This window comes from Paramormyrops kingsleyae, chromosome 14 (assembly GCF_048594095.1).
Source record: "Paramormyrops kingsleyae isolate MSU_618 chromosome 14, PKINGS_0.4, whole genome shotgun sequence".
Classification (NCBI taxonomy): Eukaryota; Metazoa; Chordata; class Actinopteri; order Osteoglossiformes; family Mormyridae; genus Paramormyrops; species Paramormyrops kingsleyae.
In genome coordinates, this window is record NC_132810.1 from 17,805,089 (window position 1) to 17,832,685 (window position 27,597).

Below are 27,597 nucleotides of genomic sequence, written 5' to 3' on the forward strand. Positions count from 1 at the left end.
TTCGGCGGCGCGCCTGAGCGCGCTCACGTATATCTTGCGGGCTTCGTATTCGTCTGCGGGACGGTTGTATGCAATCCATACCGGCTCCCCAACAAAGAGTCGCATTGCTTTCGTGTAGTTCTGGGATCAGAGAAGAAGCAACATATACGGTGAGGTTTTTTTTTTTTTAAGTAACTAACAAAGATCTTCAGATACAATGAAGGGAAGGCAAGTGCTCAGTTACGTGCGTCCTATTAGGGCAGGGGTGGCCAATCTTATCTGCAATGGGCCGGTGTGTATGCGGGTTTTCGCTGCAACTCTCTAATTATATTACTAATTAGAGGACTGATTGGCTGAAGAGTCCTAACACCTGGGTTTGAACAGCTGACCTATACAGGTTATCCCAAAAACCTGCATACACACCGGCCCTTTGCGGATAAGATTGGCTACCCCTGTATTATGGGGACAGCCGGAACTCACCGTCTCGTCCATAGTGAATCTGTGATAAATTCCCGCCGGTAACGTAATGAGGTCCCCTTTCGCTAAAGCTATCCTGATCCACCGCTCATCCGCGTCCCGGACATCGAAGTAAGCTCTCCCGTCCAGGATGTACCGGATCTCATCATCTAGATGCAGATGTTCTTCATAAAATGTCTTCAGCTAATGGGAATATATACATTATTAAGGTCGGCATCGCATCTGCCCTAAATCTAAGACAAAAATCAGTCAATCAGATGAAGTGGTGACCGAACACTTGCATATTCGCTTCACTAGTAATAAACTTGGAAACGTTTTTGTATAAAATCCAAAATTTTCATTAGGTAATAACTACCACAAGAGTTAAGCGCGCAAAAACAATGCATGACAATTACATTTACTATTTCAAGACTTCAACTAAAAGTGAAAATGCTTAAGGGTAAAGTTAGACTACTTGCCTTCTCCTCATAATTGGGAAGTTTGTCCCGCTGAATGGTGATGATGTCCATGTATGAATAGCCCTGCTCATCGCGGATCTTCTGCAATTCGGGGTCCGTCTCGTATATATCTGCATTCAACTGCAAAGAAGAATAGCCTTTGGTGTTTTTAATTAGAGAAAGAAAAGTACACTGCATTAGATCAGTAGGATGGAGTAATTATCCACGCCAATGCCCACAGCTATGACCTAAGATCTTCCTGATCTTAAATATTGTATTATGGGTTACTAAGACCAACATTTTGTACTACTAACAAAGTTCGCTTCTTGCATGGTTTGGGATACCAGGTATGACGTACAATACTTAATATGTAATATTTTAATATTTTGCAAAAGCATTTAGAAAATCTGGACGCGTATTGGACTACACAACAGATTACCCGAAACTTGTAATCGCTTAGTTAATTTGTTGCTGTCGCAGCGTAATACAATAAAGTTATGTAATGGCATGAACAACAAGACACTATCGAAAAGAGAGAAGCGCCGCCGAACCTTCCAGTAAAACACTCCTAATCTTTTCAGTTCTTTCGGAGACACTGGTTCGTTGGGCTCCTTTTTATGCGGCAGCCTGGGATCGCGGTCACTCTCGTCCATGTACCACGCTTCCATCGCTAGTACCCTGACCACGTGACCGCGAACCACTTCCGGGAACAAAATCGTTTTCTGATGAGAGCCTGGTTATTCCTCTGTTATTGTAAACCAGCAAAATCGCTATTAAACCCTGTCTGCCACGAGGCAAAGAGCAATAGAAATCCCTTTCGTGCGTGACACATGATTAATGGGACCTGCTTTTGTAATGAGAAAATCCGGTTGTTAGAATTCAGGCAGGTAAAATCCAGTATATTGCTTGAAATTAATGGAATAATTATGAAATAAGAACGTTGGTATTTACTGACGTGATATTTCTCTTATGTGCTGACAAACACTTCACATGCCCACTTGGTGGCAGTAAACTGCCTTCTCACCGTTATGGAAGTAAATGAGAAATTTATGATTACAAATATTCCTACACTGTAGGAACTGAACCCCTAGATGTTCATCATAAATTCAGTAATAACTAAATTGATCAGGGAGCTTAAAATGAATAATTTTCCCGATGTAGATAGCATAGGTAGATATTTATCTGTTTTCCATGTGGCACTAATTCAATAATTTTAAAGGACTACAGTAAACACTGGCCGGGGCAGTCTGCTTTCATGCATTCGAAAAAGACAAGGCCTGGCTGTTCTACGTCCAGGCGGGGAGGTGGGAGGGGCCTCTGGGCCCGCCGGTTTTCTGACGAGTTGAGCTACCTATCAAGACGTGTTATCGAACCTTTCCGCGCACGTGCAGTTCCACCGTCTTGGGATTAGGGTTAGGTTATAGGGGTTAGGGTAAGGGTTTTAGGGTGGTTTTTTTTTGGGGGGGGGTTAGGGTTAGGGCTATCGACAGAACACCGGCTTTAGACGACACAGCCATGTACAGCTGTGAAATCCTCGCACAGCCGGGGATGTCTCTCTGCTGGAAATAACATCCTCTCTCTGTGTTTACAAACCTGGTGGGGAAATAAATGCTGTAAATTCTCTGAAAAGGCTTTAGCTCCCTCTCAAACACTGGCAGCTGCTCGGCCTCCTTAAAGGAAGCCATTTGTTTTTTCATGAATCTGTTCATTTAGGTTTGCTAAGCTCTCCTCCCCACTCAGGTTGGCAGCATACAGTCTTCCGTTCAGTAGGGCAGGTTTAATATATGATATGGATGCCAGCTGTATCCTAAATGGTCAGTTTCATGTGGAGACCTAGAACAGGGGATGCTATGCTGGTCTTCCCCGAGGTTCAAATTCCATCAGCAACACAAAACCAAGGTACTTTGCCCCCAATAATATTTTCTGGGTAGATTCATGGATTCAGTTGTCGATCGTGTGGTTTGTATTAAATTTTTTCGTTCCATATGTGGACTAGTCTGCCATCTGAGTGCTGCTGACCTAGAACATGCTGACACACACATTAAGTACGTTTTACACTAAAGCATATATGTTTGTCGGGGTTCTTACGGTGAAAGGTTAGGGTGACCGTACCTTTCACGCAAACAAGTCAATCAATTTGCAATAACCGTAAAATAAACGCCACACATGTTAAACCAAACCCATTTTCCAGTTACTCAGAGTTCTGATGTGGTCTTAACTCCTGGGCTATCAGGGATGTCTGGGGTTGACTGGGGACTGATGGGTCCCTGAATTAGCTTCCTTGGTCAATGTTTACATTAATAGAACTTGGAAGATAAACAGCAAATACGAATGGACAGGAATTTGGCTGTGTGCATTAAACTCAGAGTGTGTGTTTGTGTAAAATTTATAACATGTATTATTTACTTTTTATGTATTCCAGTAATGATGGGTCCAAAAGTCCTTGGGCTCTACAGTGAGCCTTCAGACCCAATATACATCATTCTCTAGATATGTGCTCACTTATGTTTTTAAGAAGTACAAATATTCCTTCAAAAATCAAGCACTGTTTACATGTCGAATCCCTGAGCACTTGGTTGTTTGACTCGATGAACTTTCTTTTAAATATTTGGTTTTCTTATCTGTTGAGTTTACTGCCGCAGGTGCAGAATTTTAATTGTGACGCGAAGGGGATCAGCTCATGTACAAGCAGCCAAACAGTCTGTTTTTCACCATGTGGGCGTGGGCTTAACAGAGAGAGAGAGAGAGAGAGAGCTCTGTTTTATGACGTCAGCCTGCACGAATCTACAGCTGTAATACTGAGCTGTAAGACTAGCAGAAAACGGTAAATAAAAACAAAACAGATCCGATCTCATGACATCAGTTTTCCATTCTAAATTAAAAAAAACTGATGAAGTGATTAATTGTGTAACATAAAGTGTATTTCAGACTGTAAGAGCCTAAAATAACAGCAACTGCGGTAATTAAGTGACATTGCCTGTTTCTGTAGAAGCCCAGCTGAAACGCATCTGATAAGAAAAGCCTCATTTTTTTTGGAATGAGTGACCCTCCACCTCCCCTCCCTGTCAAATCCTTGCCCCTCTCAAAAAACAGGGAGAGGCTCATTCTTCGCCTGCTTTGGGCTGGAGGGGCCGGACTGGACCTCTGCGCTGTGTGTGTGTGGGGGGGTTGGATCAGCTGTCAGATGTCCTGGGAGAGCCCCCCCCCGCCACTGTTCAGCTGCTTCACCTCTGTGAGTAACTGGGAGGAGCCGTTAAATTTAGCCTGTAGCCCGGCGTCTCTGGTCCCTCTAAGTCTGGGCAGCGAAGATGGGCGAGAAGGACGTGCTCTGATAACAGGAAGGGTCCTACTTCTTAACACTGACACTTAATTCTGAGGGAGAAAATGAACTTCTGAAAACGAAGGCTTCTGTGAGAATAGAAGCTTCTCTCTCTCCTCTGTCTGTCTGTCTGTCTGTCTGTCTCTCTCTCTCTCTCTCTCTCTCTCTCTCTCTCTCTCTCTCTCTCTCTCTCTCTCTGTCTCTCCCCCCTTCATTCTCTGTGCATCTCTGTCAGCTTAGTAGCCGAGCAAAAGGAGCCCTCCAGCTTCTCTCACTGTACAGTGCCTCCAGCTTCCCTCACTGTACAGTGCTTCCTGCATGATCTCAATGCTGGGGGGGGGGGGCGGCAAGAGGGTGGGAAGAGCTGAATAAATAAAAGGAAGAGTGCAAAGCCCTTCTGGTGTCATGGTGTCCGCTTTGAGCAGCTGACGTTGAAGACAACCTGGATCTCCCCGCCTGGCAGTGTCCTTCATCTGGATCCAGTGTGAACAGGTACGTCAGGAGATTCTTCTGCCGTGGAACCCTCTTGGGGTGCTGCAGGTTGGTGTCTCCCATCGGACCAAACCAGAGATTGTCCAAGACCCTGTGCTCAACAACTGTGCTGTGAATTCTGTTACTTGAATAAAAGCCACACTTTTTTTATCTGACAATATTTACTGGTTATTACTATATCCAGTTTGAATATAATGGAAACAGATGTCTGATTCGAGTCCTTTTATGAATGATGGATGGATTATCTCTGAAATTAGTGTTTTGAATGCACCAGATCTCCATTATGAAACAATGTGGTTGTAAATGCAATTTGGTTTTCCGCGTGATTTTTCTATAAATATGAACGACTGCGACAGGAACATATGGGCATCGTGAAAATGACAGGATGGTAAAAGAAAACAGGAGGATGAGCTTTCTGTGATTGGAAGGTAATCCCTACGTACTGATGAATCCAACGCTTTTTTTTCATCATTTTTAAAAATGCCCAACAAATGTTGCTCATGAAGAGTTTAGAAACTGCACCCTTCAGGTGCAAAATAGATGGATTCCTTATATGAAAAGTGTTATTGTCCAAATATGAAATGTTTGAAGTTTTGATCCTTTAAAGTTCACAATCTATCAACTTTAACTAAAATTTTGTATTTCTCTATTGGCCTGTACAATATACTTAAATGGTCAAAAAATGTTTTTTTCTTTTCTTGACGAACTGACTAATTCAAGTTAAACGTGAATCCATTTCATTTATACACTTTCCTTGAAACTAGCAAACAAGATATTGTCTTAATTTTTCATAACTGAAATTAATAGTTAACTTACTGATTGTTCTCCACAGTGACCGTAAACTTAAGATGAAGCATTTCTGATGTTTGTCGGGATGCCGCATCAAGCCTGGAATATCTTTCTTTCTTTTTTTTTCTTTTTTTTTTTTAAATTGCAAAATAAAACCTAATTTATTTAAACTTTGGGACCGGGATTTGAACCCACAGGATTAAATGGCAACTTAGTAATAACCTAGTGAAACTGCGCGGTCGTGTAACGCTTTGCCTTCTTGTTGGCTGCCTGTTTTTAGCTGCACAGATGATGAGATGATGAATCTAATATACACAATAAGTAACTCTCTGTGGATGAATATATCAGTGTCTAACTGGCCTCGCAGCGTTGATCTTTCCACATGGATTTCGCATGGAAACACCGGAGGAACATTTAGCTGTTTTCTTTTCTTTTTTTTTTCTCTCTCTCTATACAATGAGCTTCGCAGTGCCATTGAAACCTTGTATTCACACAGGTGCTCTGTAGTGAAGGGGGGGCTTTTGACTTGGTATCAGGGGACTAAATGTTCCAGAATTGTCGTCCGCTGGTTTTTATCCCAGGCTATTTTCATCCTTTTAATTTTCGGCACTGTGTTTCCCTCCATAAACGTTCGGCACTGTTTTTCTGGGAGTGACATAACTGTACCCAAAGCAGAGTGCTGATACTGCCATTGAGGGCCTGGCCCTAAGTATGACTGATACATGCCCTGTTCCAGGCTTCCCAACACGTCGGTTCCAACGTTCAGTGCTGGGAAAGTGAGCAAACCATAGAAGGAGGGAGTGTTTGCCCTCTGCGACCCTAGAGAAGGTGTTGAAAGGAAGTTTAATACGGCCCATAGCTCCAGGAACGTTCCCAGCGGAAGACTCTGACTCTCTCATGAGTGTCTTTGGCAGCTCGCTAGAAAATGCGCAGTGACTCGACATGCTGAAGTGTACTGAAGGTCAGCCTGAAGTTGTGAGCAAGTTACGGCATATTTTACATTTCTGCGTGCTCCAGACAAGCAAGGAGTCTCAGAAATCCGTTTGCGCCTAGCAACTACCGCTGACGTGCGCATGTGTCCGTAAAACTGCCGTACTCCTGCCTCACCTGGTAAACGTCTGTGCACCAGCTGCACTGTCGATCTTATAATTTACAATATAATATCCCAAGCACTCGTTTTTGAGCCAGACAGGACTTCAGTACATCATGACAACTGTATGATGACAGAGCGAGTAGCAGCATCTGCTTGTGATGTTGAATCTCCTCAGCGATGGTAATGTCTCCTTGACAACAACCATGCCAGATGAATGGTTTATTTTGATGTGTTTTGTCCCTTTGCGTTAACAGACCAAATAAGAGGTTAGAAAGCTGTTATTCCATCATTTAGGGTCTATTAAGCCATCGTGGCTGGTAAAATAAAGGCACACACTTTGTATTTTTAGAAGGTTTGAGTTATTTTGGTAATAAAGCAGATGAAGTATGAAAATGTCAGCTAGAACAATAATTCAAAGAAGAAAAAAAGCAAAGGAAAGAGTTATGGAGTCTAACATCTACCTGAGGGTGGGAAACAAATCTTGGGAAGGCAAGGTGGTGCTGGGAAAGCTTGTTAACTTGTAATTCTGGGAGGGGTGATGTTATGTCAGATGTACTTCCTGTTATGGTTTCATTCTGCGTCCCGGACCGGCCTGGCGTCAGTGCCTGTTGGGTCGAAATGCCAGGCTGTGATATGACCTCACTGCCGTAACTTTTATCGAAGAGAAGGGGAGGAGGCCGGTAGGAGATGAGATCAGGATGAGCGCGAGAGCGTAGCTCGGCATCTGTCCGAATCCGGTGGAGGAGGCCAGCTCACGTCAGCTGATAACGATTCCCTTCCGCTTCGCGGTCGGCATGGCTGCAACTGGAGCAGAGAGTGACAGTCCCAGGATCCGCTGACGCAAGTCCTGCGAGAGCAGAGAGGGACAATAGTAAAACCTCGGACGCTATCCAAACATTGCGTCTACACACCATCAGGCAGGAATATAAGATGCCTCAGGGGTTTATCTGACTAGATGATCAGTAGCTTGGCCCATCACCCTCGCAAATGCTTCGCCCTCGACCCGCGGATATTCGTTTTCTCGTTGACAAATCGTAACCGAGAGATGCGCCGGCGGACGGAGGATCGAGAGCCGCCAGGCCGCACGGCAGATAGGATCGGCGCATACCAGACGTGTAAGGCTCTGCTGGCCATTAGTCATCTCTGTGGAGGATTTGCTCACACATTCTGAGGGAGGTGACTTCACAGCAACTCCATCAGCAAGGCATGCGAGGCCAGGCTGCATTTGACCAGTGATGTCACCGCTCTGGTCCGGAGTCTGCAGGTCCCTCCGTGGTGGATCGGGAAGATAAAACCCTTATCTGTGTCGCTCCACCATCCATTTTGCTCACCGTAACCCTTTCCTTCTGTAATCCTGTCCACAGTGGGATGTTCCATCCTAGCTGTCTGAGCCAAAGGTGGGGGCGGGGGGCACCCTGAGATTTGGACTGGTAATGAGCAAACGTTGGGGGCGAGGCCCCATTCGCAAAACCAGACTAATCTCATGGCTTGGTCTGGGATTTTCTTTAATCAAAACTAAGCACTGACAAGGAACAGAAGCAGTGAGCAGATAATCTGTTTCAAGAAGCCCATGGCCTTCTTCAGAGAGAGATCTATTTATTTATTTGTTTGTTTGTTTGAATAGGAGGAGTTTCAACCCCCTTACCCACAAATGTTGACGTGCTTTATTATGTCCCCAACCCTTCTCAGAGAGAGCAGACTAACGAAACACTCCTGCATCACAGATCGATCAGCTGCTTATTGCAGTTTTGTCTTTTGTTTGTTTTCGAAGAAAATGCACCAGTTTGTGCTGTAGAATTCGCAGACGTCTTATTGCCTCTGTTAACATCCAGGAAAAGGTCCGAGCTGACGACCTTGCACTGCTGATTTTGTGTATCTTGTCCTGCATAATTTTCACCTGGTGTCAGCTATTCTCTGACTTGTAGGTCTATTTATATATTAGCCTGAACTTGACGTCTAGCCAGCAACCTCTAGGCTGCCTTTTTAAGGTGCGACCTGAGTGACGTCATCTCTGCACTCGGAGAGTGCTGCTCAGGGGTACTTCGGTCCCCCAGCCAATTCCAAATGTCAGTAGCCTCTTGAGAAATTCGAAGCAGGCTGCTGCTTAATCAACCAGGCCTCTAAGAACCAAACTCTTCCTAAGGGCTGCAAAACACATTCTTACTGTCTCACTGTTGATTTGGTCTGATTGTTGCACAATTTTTTTTTATGTTGTTCTGTTCCACGGTGTTTAATACTATTACTATATGGGTCACACTTTATTTGATGGAGCACAAATACTTAACTGCTGCTGTACAAATCATGAACAAATATAGTCGCTGCTTGAGAGAAAAGATGCGTCACAGTTCATTAATGATGAACAAACATGATCAGTATTTCACTTCTGTTAATCACTTGTTCCTTCAGCAGTTCCTTAGTTGTTCATAAAGGTTTACAGAACTAACAGATATAGTAACAAACGTAGTAACTGCTTGAGATAAAACATGCATCATGATTCATTAATGATGAATCAACATGAGATCACTGTGTAACTATAAGACTTACTGTATTTTGTGGTTAATTAATACATAAGTAATAGCATAATACATTATTTGTGCCCCGTCAAGTAAAGTGTTACCATTATACTTGTTGCATGCACTAGGAGAGTCTACTACTTCATTCTGTTGTGCATGCACACCGTGACAAAGTCGATTCTGACTTCGATTTGATTTTCTACTTGGTTGCCAAAGCATTATGAGCCCTGAATTATGTTTGGACTTCCTCTGGCTGACCTTTTTTTAATACCTGCTAAGGCACTATTGATGTAAGGCACCTCCCCCTAAGACACAGGTCTACAAGGAAGGGGCTGGTACATGGCAGGGGGGAGAATTTGTAGGAGCGTTTGATGCGAGACGTGATTCGCCTCAGTGGTTTTCTGATTTCGATGGCGTGTCCCATTAGTGCTGCAAAAACATGGTCGGTCAGGCACCTGCAATCTGGACTGTTGCGGTCATCATCATCATCATCTCCTCTTCATCCTGGACTTTTCCATTCCGGAACCTTCCAAATCTGGTAGCTCTGTTTGTACTGTTGTCACTTGGACTTTAATTTTGGGCAGATTGTTTTCAGGGAAGGGGTGTGGGCACTGATGTGGGGGAGGTGCATCTGTGAGGGACATCTGAACACAAAATATGAAAGCTGTCACTGATACACTAATTAAAAACGCTATGTCTTGAATTACACAATAATAATTATGGCTATGATTCATGTATTTTCATGCAATTCTTGCAATTGCTAAATTAAAGTGTTCACAGCCATGTGTTTAGAAAAGCTGCATTCCACATTGTATTATCAGCATCACTCAGAGCCAATGAAAATGGGGCGGGGAGACAGTCAGGATTTAGGGGCGGAGCCACTTTAGGAGGGGGCGGAGCCACTAATGCCTTTGTGTGTGGATTCTGCATTTGGTTTATTTATGTATAAATTAGTGCTTACTTTTGTAATTCTATCACGTCTCTCTACTGGCACTTGTATATACAGCCCTTTTGTGTGTTTCGGGTGCTTTTATGATGTTGTGGTGTGCATCGTGTTTGTGTATGTAGTGCATATTGTGTTATTAGGCACTTAGCCGGAATGCTCCTGTAGCAAACACAGTGGGATGACGTCACTCCTGCCTCCTTCAGTCACGTTGCTATTTCTGAGTACTGAGCTGCTTGCTGTATACTGTAACCTGACCCTGAAAGGTGATCCACTACCTCAGCTGGACAAGTCAGCATAAGCAATATGAGTAGGAATATTAATAGAAATGTGCCACTATATACAGTGGAATTTACTGTATGTCTTTAATACTGGGGGCACTGTACTTATCTGGGATTGTTCTGCCAGGGAATGTGGAGAGTTTTCACTTTCCTACAGTGTTTCTCTACTCACAGGAGACACAATTACACTTTGACTAATTGCTGACTGTATGGGGATAGTGTGGCTTTTCATCTTGCCAGTCGTGGCCTTGCCACAGTGAGAAAGGAGCTGGGGATTCCTCCCACAGACCTGGATCTTCTGAAGGGAAAAGGCTATTAATGGCTGATGTTTAGATCTGCGGTCTGTAAGGCTGGTTAATCTCTCCGGGGGGCGAATCCCCGCATAGCTGACATGCAATAGGCCTCAGGTTGGGCATCTTTGGAGATCAGCGAGAGTAGTAAGTTGCAGCAGAATAAGATCAGTGCATTTACTCAGGCACTTCGGCGGCGTTAAAATAAGCAGAAATGCTAACCATCTTTCTAAAAATGTCCAGGACACGTCACGTGGCGGTGTTTGAAATGCATACGCCGTCTGGTGTCACCGGGTCAAGCTTTGTTATGACTTGCTACAGGAATGTCGGACAAATCTGGTTTCCTTCAAAAGTCCGAGACGTTCTGAGAGAGGATCTCATTGAAGCTCTTGAGCTTTGAGCTCGCTTCCCTCCTCATTGTCTTCTTGCCATCATAGCTGTTTCTCCTGAATTTCTTTTATTTTTTCCCCAGTGCTTTGCCTTCTATTATTGGCCTCTTTTAAGTTGTATTCTGCCTCAATCGGGCTTAGCAGCCAAAGGCATCTCCAGAGAGCTGAGGAATCATAGGAATTTGAATCAGCCCCTGCCATGGGTCAGAACTGTGTTCTGAAACATTTTAAACAGAGGACCTTGCAAGTGGCACTAAGCTAAAAGCCGAACACATGGCCCCAGCCGTTTCTGAGCCCCCTTGCTACGGGGCTCCGTCTCCTTTACCGAAACGCCTGACAGATTGAGCTAAGAGGTATCGCTGTGGGTTTTCTTGCTTGACTTTAAATGTGATGGGATTTCTTTGCAGAAAAGGCAGCTTGCTGGAGTTCTGTCGGATTAAGCCAAACAGCGATTGGTCAACACCTGGTCCGGGCAGGATTATGGAGTGCCGAAGATTCCTTTATCCCGTCACTTGCTAAGAGAACTCGGACTGTTCCACGAAGAAGCACACCAGCTAGAATGATCTGGAGAGAGTATTTTTGGTTTTTGCATTAAACCACCCATCTCCCGTCATGGCAGACAGGAAAACTCAAAGCAGAAGTGAAGATACAATCTCACGTCGGGGAGGACCACGTTGTGATAACCAAATGCATGCCTGCTGACTGAATCGTGGCTTGACTTCCACTGTGCAAATTACCGTGTGTATGAGTATGGGGGTGGCTTAGGGGTTTGGTTATGAGTGGAATCTGTTAGCATGCTGATCACTTATAAAGTGATACGTCCTGCAGTTCCCTGTCGGAGAGTATGGGGTGGAGATAATCTATAAATACCTTCGCTAGATTCGTCTCCAGGAAACAGCTGGGCCAGCTAACCATCTCTTGCCTTGGGTGCAATTTGGTCCATGTTTGGCTCTGACTTTCTCTGAATGCTTGACCTTTCATCCCTCCCAAGGTTTCAGCATTTGTTACTAGCAGAGTGGACTGCAGTTGCTTCAAATTTTAGGGATGCTCACGTTTAAGGTTAGGGTCTGTCTGGGGACTCCGGTCCTTCCTTCTGACGACATAACGGAATATCTTGCCAGGTCATCAAGGTTTTTTTTCTCAGTGTTTGCTAATCAGGTCCTCAAGGGATCTTCCAGTTCCCTGCCAACTTTTATTATGTAAATCTGTAATAATTTTAATCAAACCATGGCTGTCTTCAAAAAGAAATGCAGAAAATAGTTCTTGAACTTTCTGTTGTCTCTTAGTGACAGTGCGATGCACCTGCTTTTCTGCGGGAATAATGTCTGTAGGAGTGAAAGTATCAGGAGGGATTAATCAGAGACCAGATAAAGGTTGAGGGGCCCACTCATTACATCATTTTCTTGGCTACTTGGTCGGACACCTCCCCCTCCCCCTAGGTGACTTTCTACACTTTACACATGTCCATTGTATCCGGATGGTCTTTATTGTTAAATATGGACATATTTAAGTGCCCCCCTCAGACAGAGGGAATGTCCCAGCGGGAACTTGCGGAAATGTAATCCACGTATGACATTCCTCCATGGGTGTGGAGACCACACAAGCTTATGATTCCAGTATTCATGTATTTATTTGGTACTGCTCTTGGATACTGGTTTAGTCGTATTCATTCACTGCGTGTCTTTTTTTAAAATTTGGATTTAGTTTTTGTCTCTCCCCGTGACGGTTTGTTTTGTACTAGCTAGATAATTTTTTTTTTGTATTCTGCTTTGTTATGCTAATAGCTAATTAGCAGCATTTTAACTGTAACTGCGTGTTACATGTGACTGTTATATGTGGTCGAATTCAAAAGCTTCACTGAGTTTGCTGTCATTCCTGAGTAGACCTGCCAGGGTGACCCCCCCCAGGTCCATGAAATTACAAGAAACAACACGCTATAGCCCCCACAGATGTGTCGTTACTGCTACTAAAAACAAAAAATCAGGAAGAAGCAAGGCTGTACATTCCTTTGGTTGTTGTATCGATGGCGAGCAATTCTGACAGTCTGGACAAATGCAAAAATGTATTTAATTCCCTCGTTGTGGTGTGTGCCAGTGTTCCTACACTCAGTTTGGACTCATGCTAAGCGTCCATTTAGCCAAAGTATGCACATGATTTTATCGTGTCAAGGTCCAGAGGAACGTGGAATGGAATATCTGCTGTGGAGGTTCAAAGACCTGATAAGGTAACTGTTGGTGCCTTTTGAGATAGCTACGAATGCGTTATTTTCTCTCGCGGGGAGCTGAAAATGCCAAAAGATACACATTAAGATGAAAATGTTTGGAATTCAGTAGCTGAGACTTGATTAGAGCATAAAGGCACCTTTTAAGGATGAGGAGGAACTGCAAAAAATAAATATGGTAGCAGAACCATCAACCTGGATCTATGCATTTAGGTCTTTCTTTCAGGCCTAAACTTCTGTCAGACATTCATCCTGACAAACATCTCGGTTTAATGGGAGTTATTAGACGATAAAATGCCCTTTGATGTTCAGAGTCCCTGCTCTCTGCTTTTCGGTTTTAAAGAAAGTGCTTGTGAATGGTCATGGTGAGGCTTGGGTCGCACTCAGTAATGCGACAGGGGGTGCACTGTTGGTGGAGGGTGGGGGGGGGGTGGATATTTTGTGAACAAGCTCGGAACACTGCCAAGCATTACTCGGAGGTCAGAGGTCGCATGAGATCACAAGGGAGGCACTGCGTATTGGTGACTAATCTGTAAGTGATTAAAGGTACTGAAGTCATACTTGAATGTGGGTAAGATTTAAAAACGAATCCACTGCAACAGTGATAGAGACCCTGAAAATCCCCATCAGTTGGGGGTGCTTCATCTTAGCCATTTAATGCTTTTTTTCACAAATGCTAATAACAAGCATCTCAGTTCTACATATAAATACTCAGTTATGGTGGACAAACCTACTCAAACAAACTCTAAGCTTTATATTTAATTCATGTTTTCTACACAGTTTAATGGAATGTCTTCTTTCACCTCAATATAATTATGCATTTACCTTTAACCTCTGACCTTGCTTGACACTTTATCAGCGCATGCCGGGCTGTTTGGTCACCTCCAGACCGGGGAGCGGTGAGTGTCCTCTGGCTGCGGAGGTCACAGATGGGATTAGTTTCGCCTGCCCGCGTTATATATTACAGTGCCGCTCGAGTGTCTCGCCCAAATACGCTCGCCGTCTGCTGCGGGATTATCCGTCACTCCGGCAGTTTCTGCAACTTAGGGGGGTGTCCCAAGGGCACCATAAATGCTCCTGAACCTTTCCAAAGTGTCAACGCCACGCGTGAGAAAGCGCTCTGTGCTGGGAGCACTCGGTCGCGGGCTTGGACGGAGCCTCTTCCCGGGGGCCGAGGGCCAGACTGCGCGGATCGCCGTGATATCACACCAGCTGCTCCGTCTCTGTGCTCGTGTGTCGTTAACGTGATCGGCGTCTGCAAGGGGGGGCCGCCGGGGCGAAGGTGGTGTCCACCAGCACGGCCCCGAACCCAGAGGCGAGAAACGCGCTTCCTGTTGGGCCCCAAGTCCTTTCAGATTCATTTAATAAATATGCTCATAATGAGCTGCTGATTTAGACTATTTATTATGATACATCTGACCCCTAAAACCAACAGTGAATTACAGTATTTCTTGAATATTTTGTATTCAGTGACTGTCAAACTGAATTAATGTGGATATTATAAAAAAAAAAAAAAAACATCCAAAATATTTTTTGTTTTGTTTTAAACCCATTTCTCCCCCCACACATATGGTGCTTTGGGTGAGGTGGGGGACTCTTGCACACAGATACTACCCTGAATTTAGCACATTTCTGCCTGTACGAGATGTCCGGCAGTCGTTGCCTGGATGTCCAGCTACTATTTTATTTCCCACACTGACCATAATAATGTCCATATTTTAAGTATGCAAAGCGTGACTGCAATTTAAATTTTAATTACTATTAATCAGCGATTGGCACGGGTGTTATATAGAAAGTACCCTTGATTAAATCAAATTTTTATGTTTGTGATATAATTTTCGTAATCAAAAATGTTCATGCTCTCTGGTTTTCGGTTACAGTATCTTGCGCTGAGTACTTTAGGGTGCTGACATCCACTGTGCTTTCTTCTAGTCATATTCCTTTGATTTGACAACATGGGTGATTGTCACCTATCAGTTGTGCCGCTGCATTGCATAAATAGTAAAAATGCTTCAATATCGCTCCGGTGTGCTTTATGTCGTGATACCGTGTGCCTGTAATTGGAAGGTCATCGGTTCAAACCTGTTTCCAGTAACAACCTATTAAGCCTGGGTAGTAATATTGTAAGTTTAACATGAACACAAGCTACGCCTCTGTCTGGATTGCCATTGTTAATCAGTTGCACCATTGCAGTGTTAGATGCATGAGGTTACAACGACAGAGAGAGAATATGAAGCCTGCGACTTCTTCTGTACTTCAGTCTGTGCATTTCTCTCTGTGCAGGGTACCATGAGATCCAGATGCAGTGTGGATGACCCCCCGGGTGACATCAAGGCCGGTGTTCCCTGCCTGGCCGGTGACATCCACGCGCACGAGGATGGGAAGCTCAACAGTGATTCTCGACAGGAGACAGAGGGAGAGACGGAGGTCTCAGGAACCCTGAAATTACCCCAGAAGTCATCCCTGCTCCCCAGCCAGAAACATGGGCTGATGGATCTTTCCAAAGAAGACCTCGTCCGTTTCCTGGGAATTATGGAGGGAGAAGTCCAGGTAGGATTCTGAGCGGAGGGACGTGGCCTGTTCATCAGCTCCCTGTTACATAACTCTGCTCAGTGTTTCCCAACCCAGTCCTCTGGGACCCATGGACAGTCCACATTTTTGCTCCCTCCCAGCTCCCAGCTCACTACTAGGAGGGAGCAAAAACGTGGACTGTCTGTGGGTCGCCAAAGACTGGATTGGGAAACACTGCTGTACTCTATAGATGGAATAAACTCATTCTCCTGCGTCTACTGGTAGTCATTCACATCTAACTGACCAATGAAACTATGTTTATGATGTCATTTTTTAGGTAGTATTTATATTTGTACTAGTTAACATTTGTATTCATGATGATTGTTTGTATGGATTACGTTAAATCACTGATTTTAACAATTTAACATTGATAGCTAGCCAACTGACAATCATTGTTGAGTATAAAGCGAGATTAGTTCGTATCGTGTTGACACTGACATACTTGCTTCACTGACAACAAACAATCCTTGTAGATCTATTTAAAACAGACCGTTCACTGACAGCTGTGTAAAGACAGGATTCTATTTGTGGTGCTAACGGCGTCTCGTCACGTTGTCTTAGGTTTATTTTGTAAAGCAGTGCTGCAGAAAATGTTTCTTCTTGCTCCAGAAATAATGGATTTTTGGAGATGCATGATTTTCATTGGACAGTGATGATTTGTAACATTTAGTTGAGACTTAACAGTAGAATGCTTCCTGCCAAGCTTTTCATTGACTCAAGTTGGGTGATTTTTAATAAGGCCAATTTTAATGGTGCTCTGCTCTGTGTCTGTAATATTTAGCAATTGGGATCAGTTTTTAGTTATTAGAAAACTCACTTTTATTGTCTTAAATTTGAAAATCTGGGTCACAGTGCTTCGTTACAGTTCCAAATTTTTCGAGTTAGCAACAATATGAAAAGTGTTTTCTTTCATGATGGGTAGTACCTTTGGTGACCACTAGGTGGGAGTAATGCTCTATTGTATTAGGTGCCATCTAAGAAATAAGTTATCAATTGAAATGCCTTGCAAGATATTGTATCATTTTCATATAATTAGAAACTTGCTGGCCAATGTTTTTAATAAGCACGTTTGCATTTTTTTGGTCAATTTTCATTGTTGGTTTAGTATGTTTTTTGTTGATTAGAAAGTTTTATTTTACTATGGGTCTTTTTGTGTGTGTATGTTTGCTTTAAAAGAACTTTCTGGCACTTGCCAGGCTGTTATTGTAAATAAGAAACTGCTCTTAATGTTTTGCCTGGTAAAATAAAGGTTAAATAAAAAATATATAAATAAAATGAACTAGAAGAACATCACTGTAGCTTCATCTAGTGGTGTGCTTTGGTACTGCAGGCTGTACCATTAATGCCACCGAATGCTACGATCATTACACATTAAAATGATCGGTCTATGGTTAGCTGGATGCCTTTGATGCTTTTAATCAATGTGTTTTCCCCACAGGCCCGAGATGACATCATCCATATCCTGACCTCTCAGCATGCCCCACCTGAGGCCCTAGAGAACCGCTATGCGTCCGCTGGCCACCTGGAGGCGCTGCAGGCGCTGCACCGAGACGGTTTCCTGTCCAACCCCAGGCGTCTCGGAGATCAGGTGTATGAGAAGCCAATGGCTGAGGTGTGTTACTGACTGGGACTCACCAGTGTAGAGAGTAAGATTTAAATGAGTACAAGTACGAGTGCAGGTGTGTTAGAATGGTATGGTTTTCTCATATCCACTCTTGCTCTCCTTTTTCGAGACATGAACATACAGCTCTGGAAAAGTCTCACTCGTTTCTCAATTTATGGCTGTGCTCCTGTAATATACATTTTTCTGCAGACTGCAGCCTGGCCCTTCTCTGGTTGTCACTGATGAAGGGCTTCTTCCTTGCTTTATGGGACTTCAGTCCTGCATCCCGGAGCCTATTATGAACTGTCCCAGCAGTGCACTTCACACCACTTAATGTTTCGCATTCTTTTTGAAGGTCGCCTGATGTCATCTTCCTTTAGTTGACGGTCATTTCTGACATTAGGAAGTCACTTCTCCCCTTTACCTGGCTGGTTTTTCGTCATTGTCAGTGTCTCCTGCTTCACCTTATTCTTGTGTTCTGCTATCTTAGAAACTTTGAGCCCAGAGCTGTAAATATAAGTTAGACCAGAGGTTGGAGTCCAAGCAGGGGATGAGACATTTATTTGGCTGGAGTATTTTGGCTGGTTTAGGGTCTTGCTCAAGAATCCAGCAGAGATGTAACTATTCTACCAAGGATGGGATTCAAACTAGCGACCTTCTGATCACTCACCCACTATTTGCTTTTTTAAATTTGATAGTCATGTCCTGTCCTGCCCCCCCCCCCCCCCCCAATGGTTTCTATACCAGAGAGAGGCCGGTGCTGACGTGGTTTGTCTCCCCGTCCCCTAGCTGGATAAACTGGAGGAGAAGCACCGCGAGACGTACCGGCGCATGCTGGGCCAGCTGCTGCTGGCAGAAAAGTGCCACAGGCGCACCGTCCTGGAGCTGGACAGCGAGAAGCGGAAACATGTCGACTATATGGCCAAGAGCGACGACTTCACCAACCTGCTGGAACAAGAGAGGGAGAGGTGTGTGTGTGTGTGTGTGTGTGTGTGTGTGTGTGTGTGTGTGGGGGGGGGAGGGGGCTGGAGACCGGGGTAGGGAAGCACAGAGGGCTTGGACGACACCAAGGAGGGTGGTGTAGCGGGTACTGAACATGCGGCAGACAGGCAACAGCGAGATCTTGATTTAATCAGTGATTGGGCTGATACCTTGCAGATGAAGTTTAATGTAGGTAATCCGTGCAGGGAGCAGAAATATGAAGCACAGATATTTTACGGGTTCCGCTGAAATAAAGGCAGCTGATTATGAGAAAGATCTCGGTGTGTATGTTGATGTTCGCCAGTGGAGGGAAGCAATAAAAAAGGCCAATAGGATGTCGGGTTACATCTCTAGGTGTGTGGAGTTTAAGTCAAGGGAGGTAATGCTACAATTATACAATTCCTTGGTTAGACCCCACCTTGAATATTGTGTGCAGGTTTGGTCACCATACCTTAAGAAGGACATTGCTGCCTTGGGAAAGGTTCAACGTAGGGCTACAAGTATGATTCCTGGTCTTAGAGGAATGTCTTATGATGAGAAGTTAGCTGAGCTGAATCTGTTCAGCCTTGAGCAAAGGAGACTAAGGTTCCTTTAAATCAGAGCTAGATAAGGCTTTATCAACTCTGATTTGAGTTCTCTCCAAACGAGCCTAATGGGTCGAATGGCCTCCTCTCGCTTGTAAATTTCTTGTGTTTCTGTAAGTTCGAATCCCAGGACTGGAAATGTATGCAAAACTTATACAAATGCAAATGATTTATTTTCAAAGTACAAGCAGTCCTCAGATTACTAACAAGATCTGTTCTCTAAGGCAAAAAGGAAAAAAAATAAGTACATTATAATTATCCATTAATACAGAAGTAACTACATATGGTGACTGTATAGCACCTCAAGCTGACGAACCGCTGAAGCCGCGAGATGTTTTCACGAGCGTCACAAAGTAGTGCGTATGCTCCTTATTACGAACCATTGTATTTAACACAAATATTTAATATAATATGGCAGTCTGTTCGTAAGTACAAGCAGTCCTCAGATTACTATAATATGGCAGTCTGTTCGTAAGTACAAGGTGTCCGTAAGTTGGACATTCTTAACCTGGGGGCTGCCTGTACATTGATTTTTTTTTGAGATGAGGCCCGTTCATACACTCCCTGGAGCAATTGGCGTTAAGGGCTTTATTCAGGGACCCAACGGTGAAGTCAACCTTCTGATAAGAAGCACAGGACCCTGACTCACCCATATATGCAATGAAGACTCATGGTTGAATAAAATCTGGAGTAATATGGTCTATAAACAAATGACTGGTGGGGTCGATCTCACGTGTTCAGACCTTTTGCTGCGAGGTTCTGTGATTGAAGCCCTGTGAGTCCTGGTGGGGTGAATTTTGGTGCTGCTGTAGGGGAACATGGTCCAAAGTCTGACGCGTTCTGGTTGAATGACACCACACTCCTCCGTTCTTCAAACACACCGAAGGTCACCAGGGTGTCTCAGTCCGTCAGTCACCCCAGCTGAGAGCTTTTATAGCATTTTGACCCAGAGAGCTTGGAAATAGTAACGCTGTAGCGACAACTTTGGATCTTGTTTCCAAAATTCATATGTAAATTAATTTTTACATTTTAAGTAAATGTCTTGCAGTCTTCAGGAAATGAGCGAGAGGTAAACAGACCTCAGCCCCGATGGGTCCGGTTCTGGTCAGATTTCTGCTGAAGGTGATTTGGACCTAGAACACATGGGTTGACACCCATTTGTACCCTGCAGAGCTCACCCCCCCATGCCTCCCCCCAAAATACGCCCCCCACCCCAAGGGGCATATTCCTGGCCTTTCAACACCCTGACACCACACATTCCTTCCTGCTGCAGTCACACCACCCCCCCTGCCTGGCATGTCATGCTACGCTGCCTCTCTTTCAGCTGATGTCACAAAGGGGGGGGGGGGGTCGGTCACATTCGGAAAGTAAAGGAGGGGAGGGTTACCCGCCTAATCTCAACACTGCCTTGACCTAAACCACCAAAACAAACAATCTTGAGCTGTTTTTTTTTTTTTTGGGCTGCAAAGAGTTGGGCCCGAAATATCCACAGTCAGTCTGTTTATTACGCAGACGGTTTTAGCCAAAGGTACGTGATTTTTAGGAAGCCGGGTCAGCCAGTCCCCGGAGCAAGGGGGAGGGGGGGTTAAGGGCCTTACTCAGGGGCCCAGTGAATCCCAGTGACATCACTCCAGGATTTGACCCAGCACCCTTCTAATTACAGTGTCCCGACCCGCGGAGCCACTCACTTCTGCCATAGGGAAAAATAAGTTGCAGAAAGACAGAGTGGTACAGTCTTGAAGACCTAATGACGGAATAGGTTGGAATAGGTTACACATCTCTGCATTCTTACCCTGGAACCAAACTCTGCACCTGCTGAGTGATAGGTGTCCGTTTTCGTCTCGCCACTCCGACCGCGAGTCCGTCCCTGTCACGGAGCTCGTTACCATGGGATTGGGGATTCCTCACATTCTGCATATGGCTGCAGTCTGATGCTTCCTCTAACAAGATGGGTGCGTGAGATTTTATCACAGGTCGTCCAACACGACGTCCGCATGCTGTCAACGCGACGTCCCCCAGGGGGCAGAGTGAACATCCTTTCAAACTTTCCCCATTTATATAGTCTGTCAGCGAGGCTTTGGAAGCTGGTCATGTTTGAAAGCTTCAAGCATGGAAAGTATTATTAGAATTATTATTATTTTACAAGCACGCGTTCGATTTTCTGCGGTTGTCTGGCTACGGTTCAGGATCCGCTCTGACCTGCTGCTGTCACTGATCCGTCTGTGATCTCTGTAGATATTATCTGATAGGGTAATGTTTATGACAGTCCTGCTGAATTGATGGATTGTGAGCTTAGAAGGAATTCCTCAGGGAGTGGAAAAACGCCGCTTTTCAGGATCAGCTTTCCTGGGATTTCTACATCAAACGTGTACAGTCCAGAAAAAGATCCTAACTTAGCTATCCAGTTTTATATTTCAGTTTAATTAATGTGTGAGATTAAGGGAAAAACTCGAATCACTGCTGAAATAAATGTTGTCCCCAGCTACTATACTATTCACCATTAATCTCCACTAATTTGTGCTTTAATTATAGCATTTGCCCTTTTGTTCTGTGTGTTTCTGGATTGTTATGATTGTTTAGTACATACATTAAGTACGTAGTCATTTCTTTAATTAAACACAAACGCTGTCTTCAGTGCTGTATTCCATTGGGACAAACTTCCTTACATCAGTTAGCAAAATAATGCCAGTGGGAGAGAGAGTGAGTGAGAGAGGGAGAGTTGCACGTCAGGAAAAAAATAAAATCACAAGGAACTCCCTCTCCTGGCACCTCCTCCACAGAATCCAAATTAGGACGGCCCCATTCTTGCCATATATGGGAGGGGTGACATCATCAGCCAATGGTCCAGCGCTGTTTCCCACAGCAGTCACCTTCACTGTTGTGGTGACGTGGTTGGAATGCGATGGTCGGCTCCCCGCGAAGCGGCGGCCCGGGCTGACCTGTTCTGGGGTTTCTGTCGGGCTTTGTGCGGCAGGGAACCCGTTTGGCTCAGGGCTGCCTGTGACCCATCCCGCGCGCAGGGTAAGTGCACGTGATCTGAGCTGGGGATCAGTTTGCTGGTTCTCTGTATGGCCTGCACAGAGAGGCTGGGTAGGGGGGCTCTGCCAGTCAGAAGTATAGGAGGTGAGGACCCCGCCGCATAGTGGACCACTTGTTGCTGGGTCATTAGAAGTTACGACACGGAGGTAGACTGCACCGTGGGGGGCAGGGGGGAGGGCATACTTGGTTACACATTTACCCTCTCCCTGTCCTGTGTGATTCCATTTCAGTGACACAGGTACAACTCTTTGTAACCAGGCACCGATTTCCTGCTGTGAGATTCATTCAAACCTGGCTGGGTTGGAAACCCAACATGGCAGCACCCCCCCCCGCCTTTTCCACTTTCACTCGCAGTGAACTTGAGGGCTGGTATCCCGCGTTTGTGTCAGGCCATATATCTGTGGCGTTAAGGATGTTCGGTGTTTAAGGTTTTTTTTTTTGTGTGGTTGGAATTTTATGATTCTTGATAGTTATAAGAACAGTTCTAAGACAAACCGCACCTCATGTGTTTTAATTTCTCCACCATCAGATTAAAACGTTTGCTGGAGCAGGAGAAGTCCTACCAGACCCGGAAAGAGAGGGATCATAGCAAGAGGCTGGAGAAGGTTAGGGCGGAACTGGTCAAACTCAAATCCTTTGCCCTGATGCTGGTGGATGAGCGCCAGCTTCACATCGAGCAAATTGACCAGCAGAGCCAGAAGGTGCAGGGCCTGGTCCAGAAGCTCCAAGACAAGGAGCAGAAGCTGAGTCTGCTGAATCGAAGGGCGAAGGAAGACGGCCAGAAGGCGGCAAGGCTGGAGGCTGAGCTGGAGAACAGAGCAGCCAGGTTCGGGCAGGAGCAAGAAGAGATGACCGCCAAGCTGGCCAGTCAGGAGTCCCAGAACCGGCAGCTGCGGCTGAAGCTGGCCGGCCTGGCCCGCAAGATCGAGGAACTGGAGGAGAGCAACACGATGCTTAAGAAGTCTGAGGAGGAGCTTCAAGAGTTCCGAGACGAAATCAGCAAGGGGGAGTGCGGTGACGCCAGCCTTGTGGCGGAGCTGGAGAAGCTACGCAAGACGGTAATGGAGATGGAGGGCAAGGACGAGGAGATCACGAAGGCGGAGAACCAGTGCAGGGAGCTGAGGAAGAAGCTGCTTGAGGAAGAAAGCCACAGCAAGGACCTTAAACTCGATGTGGAGAAGCTCCAGAAGAGGATGACTGAACTGGAGAAACTGGAGGGGGCCTTCAACGTGAGTAAGATGGAATGCTCACAGCTGCACGCCAGCCTGGAGAAAGAAAAGAACTTGTCAAAAGAGCTGGCAGGAGAACTGGAACTGGTGAAGAGTCGTGTGAAGGAGCTGAAGAGTTCAGAATCAAGGCTGGAAAAGGCAGAGGTGAGCTTAAAAGATGACCTTACCAAGCTCAAGTCCCTTACAGTGATAATGGTGGAGGAGAGGAAAAACATGGCCGAAAGAATCCACCAAGAGGAGAAGAAGAGCTATGATTTGAATAAGATGTTTAAAATTGAGCAAAGCAAGGTCATGGAGGTCACAGAAAAGCTCATCGAGGAGAGCAAGAAGCTGCTCAAGCTAAAGTCGGAGATGGAGGCAAAGGTCTCCTCTCTCACTAAGGAGAAGGGTGAGCTAAAGACCAAGCTGGCAAGTGAAGAGGAGAAGTGTAAAGATCTGAACTCACATGTCAGTTTGATGAAACAGAGGATAGAGGGAATTGAGGAGGCTGAAAAGGAAGCTTCACGAAGCAAGATGAAGATGGAGCATGGGGAATGCTCAGATTCTTCTGACCAAAATGACAACCGGGTTAAGGAACTGACCTTGGAAATTGAAAGGTTAAAGAACCGCCTTAAACAGCTCGAAGTTGTGGAAGGAGACCTGATGAAGACTGAGGATGAGTATGATTTGCTAGAGAAGAAATTCCGGACCGAACAAGACAAAGCTAACATCCTCTCCCAACAGCTGGAAGAGATGAAGAGCCAGATAGCGAGGAATAAAGCGATAGAGAGAGGAGAGGCCGTGAGCCAAGAGTCGGAGTTACGGCAACGCTGCAAGATGGAAGAGGCAAAGACCAGAGACCTCCAGGTGGACGTTTTGGCCCTCAAGGAGAAGATTCACGAGCTGATGAACAAGGAGGACCAGCTCTCCCAGCTGCAGGTGGACTATTCTCTCCTTCAGCAGCGGTTAGTGGAAGAGGAGAAGAAAAGGACAAGCATGAGTCACCAAGTACTCAACCTCACGAAGGAACTGGAGGTCACGAAACGCTACAGCCGTGCCTTGCGGCCCAGCATGAACGGCCGGAGGATTGTGGACGTTCCCGTGACATCGACCGGAGTGCAAACAGACATGGCGATCAACGAGACCTCCGAGGAGGAGAGCCCTGCGCTGTTCATCAGGAAATCCGTCCAGGAGGAGAACCATATTATGAGCAACTTGCGGCAGAAGGGTCTAAAGAAGCCAGTGGAGAGACCACCTGTGCTGGAGCGTTACCCCCCTGCGGCCACCGAAGTGACTATGAGGAAGTCCTGGATCCCCTGGATGAGGAAGAAGGATGGAGTGACACACAGCAGCCCCGAGAAGCCGGTGCACACCAATGGAGAGCCATCCCACTCTGAGCTGACAGTGTCCCAGAAGCAAGGCCAGCCTCTGCACATTCGGGTGACTCCCGACCACGGGAGCAGCACAGCCACCTTGCAGATAAGCAGTCCTGCCAAGGACTTCTTCTCCAGCACCACCGTCATCCCCACTGTGGGCCTTCAGAAGCCTCGTATCACCATCATTCCCAGTCCGTCCACCATGTCCCCAAGCCAAAAGGCTGGTGAGAGCTCCCGGGGTCCAGAGAGGGCGAAGTCTCCGGTCACCATAACTACCATCTCCAGGGCTAAATCACCTGAGGGGAAGAAGGCATCTTTGTGTGAAAGACCCACCTCCCCAGTCTCCATCATGACCCTCAGCACCTCTGCCATGCCTGACCTCTCGAGCTCGCCGGAGTCGCAGGAAATGACGATGGGACGTGCAGTGTTCAGGGTGACGCCCGAGAAGCAGACCGTGCCCACGCCCATCAGGAAATACAACTCCAATGCCAGCATCATCACCACCACGGAGGACAACAAGATCCACATCCACCTCGGGGCCCAGTTCAAGAGGCCCCCGGAAACTGGAGGCCCCACTATCACCGTGATGGCCGAGAGCAAGGAGGCAGCCACCGGCACGGTGCTGCGTTCCCCCCGGCACTGCGCTGCATCCAAGACGGCATCCGGCAAGGTGACAAGCAGCATCATGATTACACCTGTCACCTCTGCACCTTCCAGACAAACACCATCCCTGGTGAGTGTCACCTCTGCACACGAAAACCCCCAGATAATGGTCCAGGTAGCGTTTATGCTTTAGGGAGATAAACCCTGCCTTTTTATCATTATTCATTGAAAAGCAGGAACTCTGAAGTAAAACCAGCTCACTGTTGCGCCCTGGTGGGAGTGTGATATGTGCTTACTGTACTTCACACGCTGCAAGAATCTTGCCGTTAAAACTATAAAGATACCTGATTTTTTAGCGGGGGGTGGTACCCCCTGTGATCCTGAATTGGACAAGCAGTTACAGCAAATACGTGGATTTCCCTGTCTTGTCTTCTAAATGATATGCATTTTAGCTAATACATTTTGATTAGTATGGGGACCTTTTGTCTAAACAAGCTGTCTGTATAAAGTTAGTATAGCAGCAAAGTCTAAGAGAAGACAATTGTGGCGCTTTACAGCATCTGAACGTGCCTGGCCTAGTTTTGAGATGGATTGTCTGAGCTGCAGGAGGTCTGCAGTGAGAATGAACGGTGAAAGCGCGTCTGCTGGGCGCCGTGGGGTATAACGAGGCCTTTGTCACGATGATGGATGGCGCGGCTGTGAGCGTTTCATTAAAGTCCATCCTGACGAAACGGTAATGAAGCAGCATGGAGCTGTGGAAGACGGGTTCCGCACAGCCGCGGTTACTCACACACGCCCACGGACACAGCTTATCACTGTTACCCAGACGCACACGGTCACACCATGGCTGCCTCTCATTTTCCTGTTCTCCTTTCTAGCTTGACATTGACCACTGGCCTTTTAGGTTATGAGACACACTCACCATCATCGCAATCTGGGTCTCCGTATCGTACACGATCCATATCAGAACGATCAATCAAACTTTTATCTGTCACCCAGTTATAATCAGTACAGTGTGCTGTGAAATGCTTGGTTGCCTGATCTCCAAGACTGTGAAACAGAGAACATGCTTAGGGACAAAACATAAAAAAATTAACTAAACATTAAAAGTTAAAGAATAATAAATATCCATAAGTAGATCAGAAGTTTTTAGTGTTCATTTTTGTTATTATTTAGGAATACGTGCTCTTGGCAGTAGAAGGGTGATGAACAAATTGGTTAGGATTTCTCAGCTGGTATTGTGCAGGAGACCTTGCTCCTGTAAATCCCCCCCCACCCCACAGGGCTTGTGCATATTCATTCCCCTTCTCTCCTGCTTTCCAGGAGGGGCAGCCTCCGAGGGCGACGCCCACCCGCATCCCCATGTCCAAGGGCATGAAAAGCGCCAAGGTGGCCGTTGGACCCCCCAGCATCTCCACCGTGACGAAGGTGGAGTCACGGGTTGATGGCCAGTCGATGAAGATTGAACTGAAGAGGTCCACCACTGGCATCTCTGCCCCTCCCACAGGAGGAAAGGGCTGAGGACCCTTTATATTTTATTTATGTGGGTTGTGCTGGTTGAGGAACCTGATCTACCTCCCCTTGGTAGCTTATTAGAAAACAGGGAATCTACTGTACCATGGGCTGGAAGACCCACCTCTCCTTTACCTGCTCCTATGACAGGAACAGGGAGACCCACCTCTCCTTTACCTGCTCCTATGACAGGAACAGGGAGACCCACCTCTCCTTTAGCTGCTCCTATGACAGGAACAGGGAGACCCACCTCTCCTTTACCTGCTCCTATGACAGGAACAGGGAGACCCACCTCTCCTTTAGCTGCTCCTATGACAGGAACAGGGAGACCCACCTCTCCTTTAGCTGCTCCTATGACAGGAACAGGGAGACCCACCTCTCCTTTAGCTGCTCCTATGACAGGAACAGGAAGACCCACCTCTCCTTTACCTGCTCCTATGACAGGAACAGGGAGACCCACCTCTCCTTTACCTGCTCCTATGACAGGAACAGGAAGTGAGCCACCAGAAGTATCTATCAAGCTGTTCAAGGAGTTATGGACAAAATCATAAAAAGCTTGTCTGTCTTAATACAAGTCCATGACTCAAGGTATTTTTTAAATGGAGGGTTTTTCTTTAGCATGTTGAGTTTTTTTGGCTTGCATCCATGACTTGTCTCACAAGGGGGCCTTTGCTGCTTGATGTTTTTGTATCACTTTTTTGATATATTGTACACAATCCATTTGTTTCATATGACAGAGAATAAAGTTTTTAAGAATTTGAAAAAGTTACCCTCTGCGACGCTATGAAGATCTACAGCACATTACGTATGCCTAGAAAGTAGTGCAATTGAAAAATAAACTCAGAATGGTAACTTATTACACGCCAATTGGGACATACTGTATTCTACGTATATAGC

At 45.7% G+C, this 27,597-nt stretch overlaps 1 protein-coding gene across 3 annotated transcripts; it reads left to right on the top strand.

The window, feature by feature from the left end:
* On the top strand, window positions 1-27,465 carry LOC111841685 (filamin-A-interacting protein 1-like). 3 transcript variants are annotated; one of them, XM_072698733.1, is made up of 7 exons: window positions 69-149; window positions 3,987-4,704; window positions 15,507-15,773; window positions 17,233-17,406; window positions 18,187-18,365; window positions 22,531-25,318; window positions 26,512-27,465. In XM_072698733.1, exons 3-7 carry the CDS (start codon window positions 15,513-15,515, stop codon window positions 26,707-26,709), a joined length of 3,600 nt encoding a protein of 1,199 aa, XP_072554834.1. In that variant the 5' UTR covers window positions 69-149; window positions 3,987-4,704; window positions 15,507-15,512; the 3' UTR covers window positions 26,710-27,465. The 3 variants fall into 3 exon arrangements, with proteins under 3 accessions (XP_023663389.2, XP_072554834.1, XP_072554835.1); XM_023807621.2 differs by lacking the exon at window positions 3,987-4,704 and having other exon boundaries at window positions 1-149; XM_072698734.1 differs by lacking the exons at window positions 69-149; window positions 3,987-4,704 and adding an exon at window positions 11,545-11,740.
* Window positions 27,466-27,597: the final 132 nt, after the last annotated feature.

What these genes read in the sequence shown, in the direction of transcription:
- LOC111841685 (XM_023807621.2), top strand. Translation starts at nt 69, where the DNA reads ATGCAATCCATACCGGCTCCCCAACAAAGAGTCGCATTGCTTTCGTGT. An exon ending in ATGAGAAGCCAATGGCTGAG is followed by an intron (nt 17,407 to 18,186) that starts GTGTGTTACTGA and finishes CCCGTCCCCTAG; the next exon opens with CTGGATAAACTGGAGGAGAA. An exon ending in CTGGAACAAGAGAGGGAGAG is followed by an intron (nt 18,366 to 22,530) that starts GTGTGTGTGTGT and finishes CTCCACCATCAG; the next exon opens with ATTAAAACGTTTGCTGGAGC.